The sequence below is a fragment of the Varroa destructor genome, unplaced genomic scaffold (assembly GCF_002443255.2).
Source record: "Varroa destructor unplaced genomic scaffold, Vdes_3.0 BEIS01000004.1, whole genome shotgun sequence".
In the NCBI taxonomy this organism is placed as follows: domain Eukaryota; kingdom Metazoa; phylum Arthropoda; class Arachnida; order Mesostigmata; family Varroidae; genus Varroa; species Varroa destructor.
In genome coordinates, this window is record NW_019211457.1 from 11,323,683 (window position 1) to 11,339,976 (window position 16,294).

At 42.4% G+C, this 16,294-nt stretch overlaps 1 protein-coding gene across 2 annotated transcripts; it reads right to left on the bottom strand.

The window, feature by feature from the left end:
- Nucleotides 1-1,964: 1,964 nt before the first annotated feature.
- LOC111250232 (uncharacterized) lies at nucleotides 1,965-15,277 on the bottom strand. Of its 2 annotated transcripts, none has more exons than XM_022805129.2 (7): nucleotides 12,573-15,277; nucleotides 7,552-7,860; nucleotides 6,417-6,576; nucleotides 6,038-6,111; nucleotides 5,252-5,637; nucleotides 3,569-3,956; nucleotides 1,965-3,222 (listed from the first exon to the last, which is right to left on the bottom strand). In XM_022805129.2, exons 2-7 carry the CDS (start codon nucleotides 7,857-7,859, stop codon nucleotides 3,060-3,062), a joined length of 1,479 nt encoding a protein of 492 aa, XP_022660864.1. In that variant the 5' UTR covers nucleotide 7,860; nucleotides 12,573-15,277; the 3' UTR covers nucleotides 1,965-3,059. The 2 variants fall into 2 exon arrangements, with proteins under 2 accessions (XP_022660864.1, XP_022660865.1); XM_022805130.2 differs by lacking the exon at nucleotides 12,573-15,277 and adding an exon at nucleotides 8,429-8,553.
- Between the last annotated feature and the right edge of the window lie 1,017 nt (nucleotides 15,278-16,294).

The window sequence follows — 16,294 nt, forward strand, 5'->3', positions numbered from 1 at the left end:
GCCTATACAGCGATGCACAGACGTCATATCTGTCCTACTACGAAAGCCGTAGTCTTTTCTTTGCTATAAAAGACTATCACTCTCAATGTGTTTTGGTTAGGCTAAGCGTATCAGTAGTACCCGGAGAAGTCTAGTTGACTTCAGACTCATAAAGCCAAAAGTGATACCAACGCCAGATTGCTAGTCTATATATATATATATATATGTACATATGCTTGTATATATAATGTGTGTGTTAATGTCTATTTGTGTGTCGGTGTCGCTTAAACGAGGGTAGCTTGGACGTTCTGATATGCACCATATTCAGATAAGCATATATTGCTTTGCCATATGCACGACGAACTTGCTCTGATGGCATCTGCTGTTACTATCAAAACATCTGCTCGATAGTTAAACAACCTATCATATCTCGAGTCTACCTCAAATTCTTTATTGTATATCTCTGTTTCAATTCAACATCATTGGTCGACTGTATGTCTATCGACGGATATCGCAACGGTCGATCATAAAATCGATAAATTTAGAGTTGAAGTCGAGCCATATTTACAGTACGGATCCTTACCACACAGAGACCGCCTTAGGGGTTCGATGATTTTCACAGAGGGAATTGTTTTCGTGTGCAACTCTGTTCGTTTTCCTTGGCACCAGAAGCTGGCATATGCTAGCCTATTGACGAGGAGTTAGTCGACTAGTTCCACCTGCCAGCAGATCGGTTGGCTTCCCACTGGGATTGTAGCACAAATCTGCGAAACCGACCACCCCTTTCATTAATGTCTATACAAGAGTTTCCCAGGTCTGCGTTCACAGTTATCCTTCTGCTCGCTGGTTCTTCAGCTGGCAGCTGCCAAAATCACCCGCGCTATGTCACTTAGCTCGTTGCTACACCGCGGTGCCTACTAAGTACGTCACCAGCAGATAAACTTACCTTGCGCACGATGGATTGCCATCCATAGCGAAGTATGCACTACATGTATTCGGTAGCCCACTAGAACAGCCCGAAGCAGCCTGTTTGACTAGTGAATCCTCAGTAATGCAGCGAATATTGCTATCCGAACCAGCTCCGCTAGCCTTCTTTGCACCAACGTAGTTAGTGCCTCGAGGCCTGCCGCCGGTCACGACCGCGAGGGAGCCGCCACGCCCCCAACACCATCAGCATGCCGCCAATACAATATCGTACGATGCTAGCCGATGGCGAGCCGTTCCCCCATCCCCCGATAGTGCTTCGTCTTGTATGTGCGATCCGCCTCAAAGAATTTCTCTTCTCTAACCAGCACTATTCTATTGCTGTCTGAGCTTTCATTGCGATGCACCAGCCTTGACTGTATTGTGCGCCCTCGCGGTTCTCATACTCCGACTCACTCCGAAGTCGCTACTCCATCGCATGCTGCACTTCCCTCTATACCTTTTCACCGCAATATCTGTTCCCGGCAGGATAGAAGCCAAATGACTTATCTTAGTTAGAAGTCACCATCAAGGGTACCACCGCTCGTGAAAGCTGTCTATGTTAAAGTACGTCTGTTTGCTGCCAGCTTTTAGCGATAGAGTAAACGTCACGCCGCCGTATGTCATACCTATGTTACACTTCAATGGCAAATATGACGTCCTGCACCTCGTGCTTGCGGCAAATATGTCTGTCCGTATGTATATATATATATCATAATTAGCATTAATGTACTGGTGGTAGTGATGTTGGCGGCAACAGCGATGATGGCGATGGCCGTGCCATGGTGGGGCATGGATGGGCCAGGCTTAGACAAATGAAAAAGAGTAGATTTTTGTTCACACATCTTCTCTTGACATCGTGAGTTCGTTAAATCATTTGAACTTTTTGACAAACGCCCTCTATCGTCGATTAGCTATGGACGCCAAAAGCTTTCGTTTTCCCTGTGAAGTATACTGCTACCTTATGAAATAGCCGATGATGATTCCGCCAACCTTCGTTTCTAAATAAAACACATCGCAACTGATCATTCAATTATATGTACATAGTTTATTCAGAAGTACGTTACTCATATCACATTACATCGATTACGTTAACCTACGTATATATATATATAATCTGATAAGTTCAGTTGAAAGCTTGTTATGTACATAGTTTATCTCTAAGCTTGAATCGCTTGCCCGTCGGCTTTCAGCGCGGCAGTCCGACGAGCTCGCACTTCGCTAGCAGCAACCAGTCATAAAGGACATCGTTTGGCCAAATAAGCTGACTAGTAGCCATTGTAACGCAGCAGCGATCGCGTCTCGTCAGCGGGCACCAGCACGCTTAGTCACTGTACCATATAAATATGGAGCGTACTATCTTAATCAATTGTGTACGCAAATATCTACCTATGCGCTTTGTTTATCGGATATCTCAGTGCGTTTGAGGCTCCTCCCGCTGAAACAATCCCTTCGGTGTATCAAATCGACTTAAGCTTGGCTCATCAGCGAGCACGCTAAAAATATCGGTAGTCATCATTGAACGAAGCTACAGTTTTTATTCCATGAACACACCGTTCTAGTAGACGTGTATTAAGCGAATACCGTTATTAATTGAGCCAGCTCTGTTATCTGCACCACCGATTATTTCTTCTCGGACAATAGCAGTTTCCCATAATGTATCTAGGACTACCTGTCTGCTTGCTCTTTGGTCCTTCTCATTCATGTTTTAAGCTGTTCACAATTTCAAATAATGCTAAAGATAGGTACGTTATTAGGATCATATTAAAACAGATTTGGTAGCACGGATTGAGCGAATGTGGAAATGTGTCGACTTCTATCGTACTATCAGACCTATCCATAATAGTACAATCACTGTACAACCTGTGGCGTAGTCAGATTTCCGTTGGGATCATCTGTAAGAGAATCCTATTTTGTACACCCACGTCCTGGGGGCAATAGAAAGCCTTAGCCATTAGAGATCCGCTTTCCTTCTACGAGGGACAGGAACAATGCGTGGGGTACCGGAGATACTCACCGAATCTAGAGAACACAGTTCTGTATCATAAAATGTAATGGTCGTTAAAATTGTTTCACAATACGAATATAGTATTACTTTGCCAAACTGCGTGCGGACATCAACGACCTGCCGCTGGTGGGGACCATTGGCCCTGTTGCAAATTAGGACTGTGATACCGCTGCGGCACTTGTGTGGTTGCAGAGAGATATTTCGGAGACGCGTGCGGTACAAATGCTTCAGGCGGTGGACTAAAATAGCCACCGTCCGTTCCGTAGCCATACCTGAAATACAAAGAACGGTTGTCTTATGCACGAATCGTATGCCAGCTAACCAAAACAGCAAGGGCATTGAACTAGTGCCCCCTAATATGAATCTGTTGAAAGGTATGCCTAACGAACCGAAAATGGTGAGATACTCGAGTTTCAATCTACACTAAGCTATGCTTCAACACAGCTTCAATAGATTCGATTACGAAGTAACCTGTTGAAGATATTTTCAAGTAAACACAAGTGCAAAGTGTTAGCTAGATCAACGCTTCATGCTAATCGAGGGTGTCTACGAAAAGTGACCAAAACCAACCTACGTAGACGTAGGCTGGGCTATTGAACAGTCAAAAACGCCACGAACCTAACAGGCGTATAGTCCAGCTGATCTGGATGAGGGTGAGCTGCTGTGTGTGCAAGGGACCAGATTTTCGGTTTAGGTAGACTGGTTTGCTCCGACGAGGGAATTGACATAGGCACTCCACTAGGGATATTACACAAGGTTGACATTGCAGCGGTAAGTCCGGCTGGTACGGGACTACTACTGTAAGGACCAGGAATGGGGCCGGTAGAACCTTGAGGGACGCCAGGAAGGGCTCCAGCGATCCCAAGCCCAGGCGACGCGAAGCATCGATTGTAAGGAACTCCTATGGCCGATTCAGATTCAAACAGTGTAGACGGAGGAACTATTGGCTTATTATCCAAGCCTATTCTCGATCTCAAATAAGCACCAGAGTCGCTCCGGATCGAATCTGGAAACAAATTAAAATTCAGTTGACGCTACTACGAGATACAACTAATTCAATATACTCTGCCATGTAACCTTAGACGCTCTTGCCTCTTAAACTACCTACAATACCTGTAGTATTAATGGTGCGTTAAAAAAATACAACGCGTTTCTGGTGTCTTATGATAAGAGAAATAAGAAATCTAGCTCCGACTGCATATATTACACATCGAAGCAGTGGCTCGGACGACCGAACTTGTGGTACGAAGACCCGCTGCTTTGAATCCAGCGACACATAGATACGATACAGTGTGTGTTAATAATAATAATAATAATAAAAGTTTTTTTCTAAATTACATAATAAGAAATTTGCTGGTATCTGCTGTATGTACAACTATACAAAAGCGTTTTTTTATTCAATTACATATGGAAAAACAGTCGCTCACGTTCAAATATAAAACGGAAACAAGTGCAAGAAGGGCAACCTCTTCCGGTTAGCTAGTGAGTCTCATTGCTTTCATTGTCTAGACGGGCGTCATCTCGCTCGCTTATCCAAGCTCGAGCTTAGAGATACAACAGCAGTCTGCCATGATATTATTACTAATTCAATGCACCCTGCCGGTCGCTTTGCGCTTATCCAGCAGCCGTATGCACTAATCAACGCCGACCCCGGAGAAGCAAGGCGCTCCTATTTCCCTAGTCGCGAAGATAACTCGACCAGAGAGTCGGCAGCAGCGGCGGGGGCCCAAGAACGACGAACGTGTGATATCTCTAATGAGATAAGTGCTCGCCTCTCGACTGCTAAGTGTCTCCGCGCAGAAGGCCTGTCTGTGTCCCTACCTCCAACAGGACTATGTGAGCTCGCAAATGAGATATTGCAATGTTGGGCCCGTTTATATAACGTCAATAGCTTTCAAAAGCACAGGGTCCTTTGTACAACGCACACACGATAGAGCATCACGCAATATACTCAAGGTTTATATGGCTTCTAAAGGAAACAGCTAAGTATAAGGTGAATTCAAACAAAATGAGCTACCTTGTGTGAAAAAAGTTTTAGCAAGAGCACAATAGCGCTTGTTGTCTGTTTGACGTAAAACTTTAACATACAAACAATTTATAAATGAAAATTACCTAAAACGTAATAAATTCGTAAATCAAATTCTTTGTTTGGTCGGTTCGTTCGAACTTAATACGATGAAGACGCGTGCTCTATTCGCGGTATTTTGTCTTCAACAGCTTTCCACTCAGTCGCTAAAAATTGAAAGAGTAAAATAATCAATAAAATACAGTACTGTATACCAAACACGTAACGGAACTGACCATGGTCATTCGAAGACAGCTGATCCTTGTGATCTTCTTTTATCCGGTTAATCATTGTTCTCTCGTTCCGATGGCTATGGTCGCCACCATGATGGGTAGTGTCAACGGAAATTCTCAAATCGGCTGGTCCGACGGCACTCATGCCAGCAGAAGGCGCTGCCGATCCACTGGCGACTTCCCTCCCTGATCCTCCAATCTTCACTGCTTCATTGTCATGCTCTCGCTCGTCATCGTTTAGATCATCATCGTCGTCGTCGTCGTCGTCGTCGTCGCCGTCGCCGCCGCCGCCGCCGCCGCCGCCGCCAACATCGTTTTCGTCGTCAGTTCGAGTTTTTCCCTCCGAGTCTCCTCCTCCATTTCCAGTCCCAGCATTGCTCTCTGCGGGTCTGAAAAATTTAATTATACCTGTCTACTAACTAGCTTCAAATATTGTATTGATTTATCGTTCTTTAGATGATTAATGTACTAAAATGCTCATTTTGTGTGCGTCCACAACAGCATTGCGTACGATTGAATTGTAGGCACAACATGCACGCATATACGGCCTTGTCGTACATGCTGAGCAGAGAGTATTCTGAGGTCGTGCAGACACTTCGGCCAAGTAAATGTATCTAACAAAAAATTACTTTGTTTGCACCAACTATATTCTAGTTGACATTGCAGGAAAAATCGGATCTAGAAAAAAATCGCAAATAATCAAAGGCCAAATACACACATTTTGTTAGTAAGGTAAATTTAATGTGAACGTAATTTTTATTTCGTTTTATATGTCGCGTTTGTGCTTACTTATTTCGGGGCTCCCACGTCATTTTGTTTTCTTTTTTGAGGCGTCGTCGCGCGTTCGCAAACCATGTGGACACCTGGTTAAGATATATAAGGAGATTTATAATGTAGGCAATAGGCGGAATGTTACTGAGTCTTCTACCAGCAAAAGTGATTTTTCGGGAAAATCGGGTAAAAAAATAACCATTTCTGTTTATGTACGGACCGTACAGCTTGGCGGCGTCCAGTGGATTCATTTATTCCGATTTAAATTAGTTCATTTGCGTTGTTCACTTATTAAAACAGACGTTGACCATCCGTTATTTAAGATTGCATTGATTTATCTAGTCCCAGCTATTGCTATTGATTCCCTGTCAAGAGATAGTTGTACGCTATCGTGCACCTGAGTTAATGTCATCTTGGTGATAATGGCAAGCATAATCTTCTCGCCCTTTGATGGATACGGGTTCTTCCTATGCTCGTAGAGCCACGCTTTCAACGTGTTTGTCGTTTCGCGGGTCGCATTTTTCCGACGCGCCGCAGCATCCATTGTAGGCGAATACCTAAAATTGGGTCAATTTCCGAACCGGAAATAATAGGTTAAAAGTACTTCTTCGGCCGTAGAACGGACAGTCTCAACTGCCCCATTTTCTTCTTTGCTTTGTGTAGTAACATATTTGGATCTGTAATAGATCCGAACGTTGTGACACAATGGCACCACACACTTGAAGTCGCACCCGTGCTGATGGGATTTTTTTTAATATTTACGCGGACAGAGACCATTAAAGCTCTTCAACTAGCTCAATTACGAAGGTCGTCCATCTCCCCCAAATAGAATACATAGAACAGACTCGTGACATCGCATGTGAACGCGAAATCTCTCACGGGGGGTTTGAAATTCGGAAGCAGACATCATTCAACCTTATCGTCCGATCGCACTTTGCTACCCTTACGAAAAGTTGCAATTACTTTTTTATTGGAAGTAGTGCGAGCGCTATTAGCTTGCGACGGATTGGTAAATGGAGGTAGGTAGGTGTAATCAAAGTGAGTAAACGAGCCGATATTTTATGACGTACCTATGCAAGTCGCGGGGGTTAAGAAACGTACGACTTTAACGATCCAAAAAAAAGACTAACATATTTTCTTCTAGCTTGATTTCACCCTGCACCTATTTTTCTCGTTTTTCTATTTAGCGCCTGCTGGAGATCAGATCTAATCGATAAAATCTCTTTAGGTGACTATCTACTGCTATGAGCCGCTATAGAGAACATTTTGTATTAGGGATACTGCATTATCTACCATACACTGCAGGCAGTAGTACAACATTTTGGGACCGGTTCGCTTTGTTGAAGCAGAATGAAGCTATAACGCGGCTAAGCTTCGTTTAGGAACTGATGAATGATGCACAGTGAAGCTATCGTGTGTTACCTACTCACAGTTGTTGGTACAGTGCCTCTGTATAAAAATATAGATGTACAATCTCTTGACTTCGATCTGCCCGAAAACAAGAAATGGTCTTTCACGCTCGTTAAACTTACCCATTTGCTCCTCCGTAAGGTTGAGCGTAGACCGCGAACGTAGCCGCCGTATAAGGATCGTACGAGAGGGCGTGAGCCGACGACGGATTATGAGCTTGAGCAAACGTTGTTCCATCCGATCCTGGGGGGGTCCACGGTCCAACGGGGGCTACGCACGTGGGATAGAAACCTCCCGAAGTAGACATCGGTGCACTCATCGGACTACCAGCAGCGTGATGGCCCATGGTGGCATGGTGGGTGCCAACCACCGGATAAACGGAGGAGCCACCTTCGCAACCTCCCCCGTATCTGGGAGAACCAGCATTCATTCTTAAATGAGATACAAATAAGTATAGTGGTCTACTGTTATCTGAAAATTTCAAATGCCGAGCCTGACTGGCCTATAATCAGTCTAGAGGATCCAGACAACTGAATCACTCACTTTAACCACAAAATATGTTTTATTCAGTAATCAGTAATAAAGTTTCAATTATATGACCTACGTATTATGGAGATTGAATTTGCGAGTTGGTCAGGTATTTGATACATTAACAAAGATACCTAGTCACTATCGATGCCCCTTTTGTTTCGCCCCACAGATTTCGGGTCGCATAAAAATCTTAAAAGCCACAAGTACCGACTAATAGGAAAATCGTAGTAAAAGCATCGTAGAATCAAGTCGTCATTGGGTAATCAGGAATTTATCCCTCTTCATTTAAACAAATTCAAAAAAATAGGGATCGAGCGAAAAAGCTTTGCGGACCAGTTTAATAAATACTTGTTTCAATATATAAAGAAGTTGTGTGTGATCATGTATCTAATCTGTTAGAACGTTCGCTTGGGTCCAGCTGTTTGTCAGGTCACAAATTGCAGTAACGCTTATGCAATAATACACTACAGTTCCTGTATCTTGAAAGACTGAACATCAATCCAACGTCCGTTTAAACAACAGCAAAAGGCACACGTATGCAGTCCGAGAGCTCGTAAAGTTCGTGGACAATGGACAGGCGATTGTGACTCTTCATCATTCTAAGCTTCAGCAGCTCCAAAAGTTAATTTTTACTTCGACAGAAGCAAAACTTCAACGAGATGGTCGAATGTGACACCGAAACCAATTGTACGAGCAGTGGCGTCCAAGAATGAAGTATCTCGCGAGGCTACGGGGCGAATCAGTAAAATAGGGGCATTCGAATCAATAATGCTGCTATGCCAAAGTGGTCCTTTTTTGCGAGTGATCCCGCCATAGTGGCGCAATTTTCAAAATATCGATTTGCGTCGTTATAGTAAACTTTTATATAGGAAGACCATACTATATATACCAGAGAGGCAACGAATCGATACTGATCTGAATCTCAGTTTAAGTTTGAACATGGAATTAACATGTTCCATTCTGATATAGTCGCTTAAACAATACCGTTGCAACAAAAACATGTACGCCTAAAGCGGCATTTTCTATGTTTCGTAAATATTGTCAAGCAGAAAATGCAAACAACCCTATGTTTTTTATTTACTATCCATCCTGGAGCTCACTATTTTCTCTGTACCGTATTTACTTTTGACCAAGAGTTATGTAACGGTTGCGATCGTTGAAATATTCCAAGATATTGCAAGTTTGCGCCCTCTATATAAAATGATGACGAAATTACTGCACTTGTTTTTAATAAACATTATCTACACAGCTTCTTCTCTTATTGCTACTGATAACAAGTATTATCCTAGTTTACTAATGTAGTGCTAGCTATGTACTGGGCAACACAGAACGTTATCGATTGGCTACCGGCACGCAACCCTGGGAAGTTTTTCACTGGAGAAAATAACGCCTTTAGACAGGCATATCTGTTTTTTAGTTAGCATGCATGCAATTTACGCACTTATGTATATGTATATTCAGAATAATAGAATAGGTACTAAGTAACGCAATATGCTATTTGTCACTGTAAATAAAGTATTAGCGGTGGAGGTCGCTTGAGGGATCATTAAACGGTCAACAGCGACACATGCGGCCCATAAACTTATCTATCTATCTATCTATCAATATCTATCTATCTGTCTATCTATCTATCTATCTATATCTATCTATCTATTTATCTATCTATCAATATTTATCTATCTATCTATCTATCAATATCTATCTATGTATCGATCAATATCTATCTATCTATCTATCAATATCTGTCTATCTATATATCTATCTATCTATCTATCAATATCTATCTATCTATCAATATCTATCTATCTGTCAATATCTATCTATCTATCTATCAATATCTATCTATCTATCAATATCTATCTATCTATCTATATCTATCTATCAATATCTATCTATCCATTTCTCAATATCTATCTATCTATCTATCTATCTATCAATATCTATCTGTCTATCAATATCTATCTATCTATCTATCTATCTATCTATCTATCTATCTATCTATCTATCTATCTATCTATCTATCTATCTATCTATCTATCTATCTGTCTATCAATATCTACCTATCTATCTTATTATCTATCTATCTATCTATTTTAATGATCATTTTTTCTTTCCATCTATTTTTTTATTTATCTATCTATCTATCTATCTATCTATCTATCTATCTATCTATCTATCTATCTATCTATCTATCTATCTATCTATCTATCTATCTATCTATCTATCTATCTATCTATCTATCTATCTATCTATCTATCTATCTATCTATCTATCTATCTATCTATCTATCTATCTATCTATCTATCTATCTATCTATCTATCTATCTATCTATCTATCTATCTATCTATCTATCTATCTATCTATCTATCTATCTATCTATCTATCTATCTATCTATCTATCTATCTATCTATCTATCTATCTATCTATCTATCTATCTATCTATCTATCTATCTATCTATCTATCTATCTATCTATCTATCTATCTATCTATCTATCTATCTATCTATCTATCTATCTATCTATCTATCTATCTATCTATCTATCTATCTATCTATCTATCTATCTATCTATCTATCTATCTATCTATCTATCTATCTATCTATCTATCTATCTATCTATCTATCTATCTATCTATCTATCTATCTATCTATCTATCTATCTATCTATCTATCTATCTATCTATCTATCTATCTATCTATCTATCTATCTATCTATCTATCTATCTATCTATCTATCTATCTATCTATCTATCTATCTATCTATCTATCTATCTATCTATCTATCTATCTATCTATCTATCTATCTATCTATCTATCTATCTATCTATCTATCTATCTATCTATCTATCTATCTATCTATCTATCTATCTATCTATCTATCTATCTATCTATCTATCTATCTATCTATCTATCTATCTATCTATCTATCTATCTATCTATCTATCTATCTATCTATCTATCTATCTATCTATCTATCTATCTATCTATCTATCAATATCTATTTATCTATCTATCTATCAATATCTATCTATCTATCAACATCTATCTATCTATCAATCAATATCTATCTATCTATCTATCTAATCTATCTACAGGTCAGTAACTTAATTCAACAAAAAGGAAAGCAGAAGTAGAAGCAGAGAAATAGACGCATAGTTTAGTTCGTCGGTCTACGGCAGCAACAACATTCTGAGCCTTTGCTATAATTCACTAAGGAAAGCGGTGCCCCCAAAAGCAAAAAAAGCCGTTGAGAGTCGTTGATACCAACGAAACCAATGGTTTTGCTGAAGTAGCAAGCATCAACTACCGGTGCGATTCGCTTCTAAAGTTCTTTTTAGCTTCAGAATGGGTGCAAATAGCGAAAATATCCTTTGGGGACTGACGGTACGCGATAGCAGTTGTTATATAACTTAGTAAAATATAAGCGCATTGGAGTATTGGGCCAATGCTCAGTCGGTTCCTCCTATATGATGATCAGCCATCGTTGGTCCAAAGACAACAGGCTTTTATATAGCAAAGGAGTGGCAAGCTTCGTGTCATCAACAGCTGGTCACAATGATGGTTATGTTTCTGTTGGGACAAGAAGAAGAGGCGGCGACAACTATTACGGTGTAGCTAGACGAAATAATAATCGATTACAGACGGTTGTTTCAGTTATCAATGCTTTTTTCGTAATGATAAGGTGACGGGCGTGGTTGGTGAATCTATGAGAGTTGACCGCACGAGACGGTGTTAATATCCTCATCGTAACGCACACAAAGAACTTACGCTACCCTCCTTTAATGATGACCGAACTATTTAAACGAGCTGAACTTACATTCCGGCTTTGAATGGGCGGCGTAACTCGCATTGTTATTGTTGTCCTTGCGGATAAACGTCGTAAGTTGAGCTTGCAGCCAAAACCAAATAATTGGTATAGTTAATCCTAATCGTTTGGACCTTACGATATATTACCGACTGTAAGCAGAACACATTCAAAGTGTCCGCATTGTAGATATTCCCTAGAGTGCTCATTGTCGTTATCGTGTGATGCCTATTTGTTCAGGACCCTATTTTGTTAATAAGTTAAATAAGTTTTTAAATAACGAATCTAGCAGAAGAGTACCACCGAGGAGTATCATTACAGCAAACACGCACGGACATAGACGTTTTTCTTACAGTATTTGAATTTTCTCCACGATCCCAGTGCCACAGAAGGTGATAATCCGGTACAGCCGGATATACGCGGATACCAACTTCGTACGGCCCTGCATTTCCATTGTGTCTGAGGGTCTATTCGATAACGGGCACGTGCTATCGGAAAATTAATCCGAAGTACAAGATGGCGAAAGTATGAAGCTTATGATACGTTCATCTTTCTCTGCTCTATCGTCGCGTTAATATGGTTCTTGATTGTTATAGTTTTCAAAATGCAAAATGAATACGCGACCACAGCTGTCCAGATAAACGCAGTGATCGTAGACTTAATGAGTAACCTTGTGTAAACGATTACTATTATTCGATCACAATCTAAGACAGAAGTGATAGTCTTCAGTACTACGTGGCCCCAGTTACTCAAACCATACAATTATAACAGCAAAAAGAAACGCATCCCATGTACTCTAAACTAACCTGGTCTTTTCGCTGAGTATCCACTGTCGAGTTCCACAAATTGTTAGTACGCCACTTCAATACAAGAAGTATTAATAGACACGTCAAGATCAGAGCCACGTCCACGCTGCAGATCAATGAGTATGACTCTGGCGAAATAATACGTCTCAGTCGACTTCTTATAAAACCACGTCAACAGTTATTTTCGGTTCAGGTATTATTGCACCTACACTTAGTCAACCAACCATAGATAAACGTGTTTCAGATACGTGCTAATGCTTCAATGTAAGATGTGCCTTCTTGTTCTGCAGTGATCTCTGCGCTGACGTTTTACTATAATTTGCTACCAGCGAGCCTTAAAATGAGGTCTCCTATACATTTCGCAGGCTTTCGTCGATGTCAGTATTCCGTAACATCGGACACTTATGGTTCGGTTGTACAACTGAACAAAGGATGAATAATCTGCTCACACTGGACGGAGATTTAAGCTGGATACTGCCAGATTCTGATAATTACATCAGTGCCCCTACGCTAAACATCCATTAATCTCACTGCACTTGTTAATCGATTTGTTTATTAAGTCGCTGCCTCTGAGACTTCGATTTCCGTTACATTCGTCAGAGCATCTTTAGTCTACTTATCCGGAATACAGCGCTTTCACCATCATCACGTATGCTGAAGGTTTCCTTTTGCTGAATAGTCACCTCTTTTGACACACAGCCAAGCACCTTTCCAAGGCCATATCTAACAGCACCTCACTGATAGATTGCCTACTTTCCTGACTTTTGGGTTTCGCTGGCCAACTTAGTTACACAATCCTGCAATCGCTCGAGCCATAGACACCATTGCGATAAACACCACTAAGAACAACAAGAACAACAACAACAACAACAACAACAATAACAACAGCAGCAACAACAACAATAACAACAACAGCAGTAGCAGTAGCAATCAGCATAGGCTTTTTCCTGTTTCGTGTTCGTCTCAAGCGTACCGCGTTCGTGGGGATTCGCTGCAATGTTTCATTGCCGCTGTAGATATTGGTGTGATCGGATCGGGATTTGTCGTTTTTCCCGAGTTGTCTCCAACTACAGAATCGACTACGGTAAGGACGTCTTCTTTCGCTACTTTGTATTCTCACTAGTATTTACATAGCACTTGTAGCAGTGGAGCTAGCACTTGTAATAGAGTGGCTGTGGTTCTACTCTAGATGTGTTCGTTCCGCAATCGGTGATTAGACGGACAGGCAGGCCACGAAGGCACTGAATTCCGTAACTCGCTTTGCTGATTCGACAATAGTGCTTACGGTAACAACAGCAGAAGCAGGAGCAGCAGCAGCAGCGGCAGCCGAACTATCACAACGACTGATGATGACTACTACCACTATTGCGGGCTAGTAGTACGTCTCATCGTGTCCAACATCATGGAATACATCGTGTTCGACAAGACAAGCACTTCCTTCACTCGCCACTCGGCGCGCAGCGACTCACACCCACACACGCAACGACATTTAGACAGACACCAGCTGCCGCTACTGATGACGACTGTTAGCGCTGGCGTGCGCTATCACCGGCATCCGGAAAGAAAGAAAGGAAGGTAGGTAGGTAGGCAGGCAGGCAGGCAGGCAGACAGACAGACGCTCGCAGGTTCGATCGGACGGGATGTTGCGGCTTCCTAGCTACTTGCTTCAACTCTATGCAGTTGTCCAGCTTCACGATGTCGTCGACTGGCCTCCACATGAGCATACTACGCCGCCAACTCTACATCGTTTCAGATTTTACTCGAACGACTCGGTGGCGGCGGCGGTGGCGGCGGCGGCAGCAGCAGCAGCAGGAGCGGCAACACACACCCCCAGAATATACAAACGCCCAGCTGCCCACTACACACAGACACTTCTTCTCTCTCTTTCTCCCTCCCTCACACTAACACACACAGACACCGCGACGATAGGAAGAGAACAGACACGCAATCCAACGCGCGTGCGCTTCGGCTATGCCTTTACTTACACATAGACAGAGCGGCCTGCATATAGGCACTGGATTTGGAACAGGCACACAGTCACAGATCAGTAGTCCTGATCGCTGGCAGCACCGCTGCTGCTGTGTACAACCAACCCCCTGAGTGGTCCACCTCTTTAGTTTGGCCGTGACGGCTGCGGCGGCGGGGGAGGGGATAGGTGAAGGGAGGGGGTGCTGATACTGACTAGGCTACAAAGGGTGACAACTGAGACTTACGCAGTGTCTCATCGGCAAAACCCGGGGTGGTGCTGGGCCCTACGAGTGAACCGGTTCTATCATCTCGAAATTCACATACGCGCGCGCGCGCACACGTATCAACGTGGACAGGCAGATTGCGCGCGGCCTGTTCACTCTTTCCTGTTTCTCAAAAAGTGCCTTGAGTGCTTGAGGACCAAACCCGCGAACTCTCACGTTAACTAAGTAGATGTTCTACCGTTGTCCTGCTTACGTAGATAGGCAACGCTTTGTTATTACGGCTAACAGGTACTACCGTTAGAACCGAACTTGCTATCCTCGCATGATCGATGTCCGAAGTCGAAGAACGAAACAATCCATGACCTATACCGAATTAGCTAGCAACCGATAGGCCGTATGAGCGTGCAGCTCTAGTAGGCATGCCTCCACGATTGTCCCGCGCTCGAGGCCTTTTACAGCGCCACTAATTTTCGCTCGTCACATTCAATACCCACATTTCGCTTCGTGTCTCAGCTCCCCTACGCTAGTCAAACGACTGCCGCAGTCCGAAATCACCCGCTTGCTCATAGTAGCTTGTATTATTATATTATTTGAGTCTTGGAACCACATGTCCGATTCGTTCGCCATATCCGCGTTAAGCCCTCGTGGCTAGACTCCACCCCTGACGGCCTTAGGCACCGCCCATTCAGCGCGTGTAAGGCCCGCCCCTGTAACTCGCTTTCGAATGCTGCTTGCTTTGGGCTGGTTTGTTCGCTACAACTGCTCGGATCTAGCCGGCAGATCGTACTGGGTCTATTGAAAAGACCCAGGCGAGCGAACGGACGGACGGACGGACGTTGCTGCGGCTGCTGCTGGCGAGGGAAACGGGAAAACAAGGCTAGTGAAGAGGTGAGCAGGATGATCGGGGGATTAGCTCAGTCAAAGCGAATTCGTAAAAATGGAAAGAGTATAAGAGGGAACAGTTCAAGTGGAAAGGACCAAAGGTGAGGGAGAAAGTAAACTGAGCGCACTTGTTGGGGTTGACCCGAGATCTCGTTCTGTTATTATCATTATTATGATTATTTCTGATTTCAGATTTCTATTAATACAAGAGATTAGCCCAGCTGTACATAGTAACGGCCTGAAATGATTTAGACTTTCTGAAATAGATCATCATTTGTTCGATGTTAGCGTTACTTGTTTCGCTTTAATGTAAAAATGGCTGTACAACAGCAGAAGATCATTATTGGGCGCAGCATGAGCTACTGATTACCTTCGTTTAAGTTTTTTGAGAAGCTGGTGTATAACTCAACAAAAGTAACAGCGATATTTCGAGCACAATAATGACATTTCATCCAAAAAGTTAAAGGTCGGACCTCGTTCATTGGCGAATCAGTATCTCAAGAAGAATAAATATGCATCATCTTATGACACTTGCTTGTGTTTAGTTAATTGTATATAAATCTCAACTGGGGGTAGTTCCGGCTAATCCAATTGAACGACTTCCCGACCATACTTGGGCAAGATATGCCGCTCTTCTTTGATTCCTCA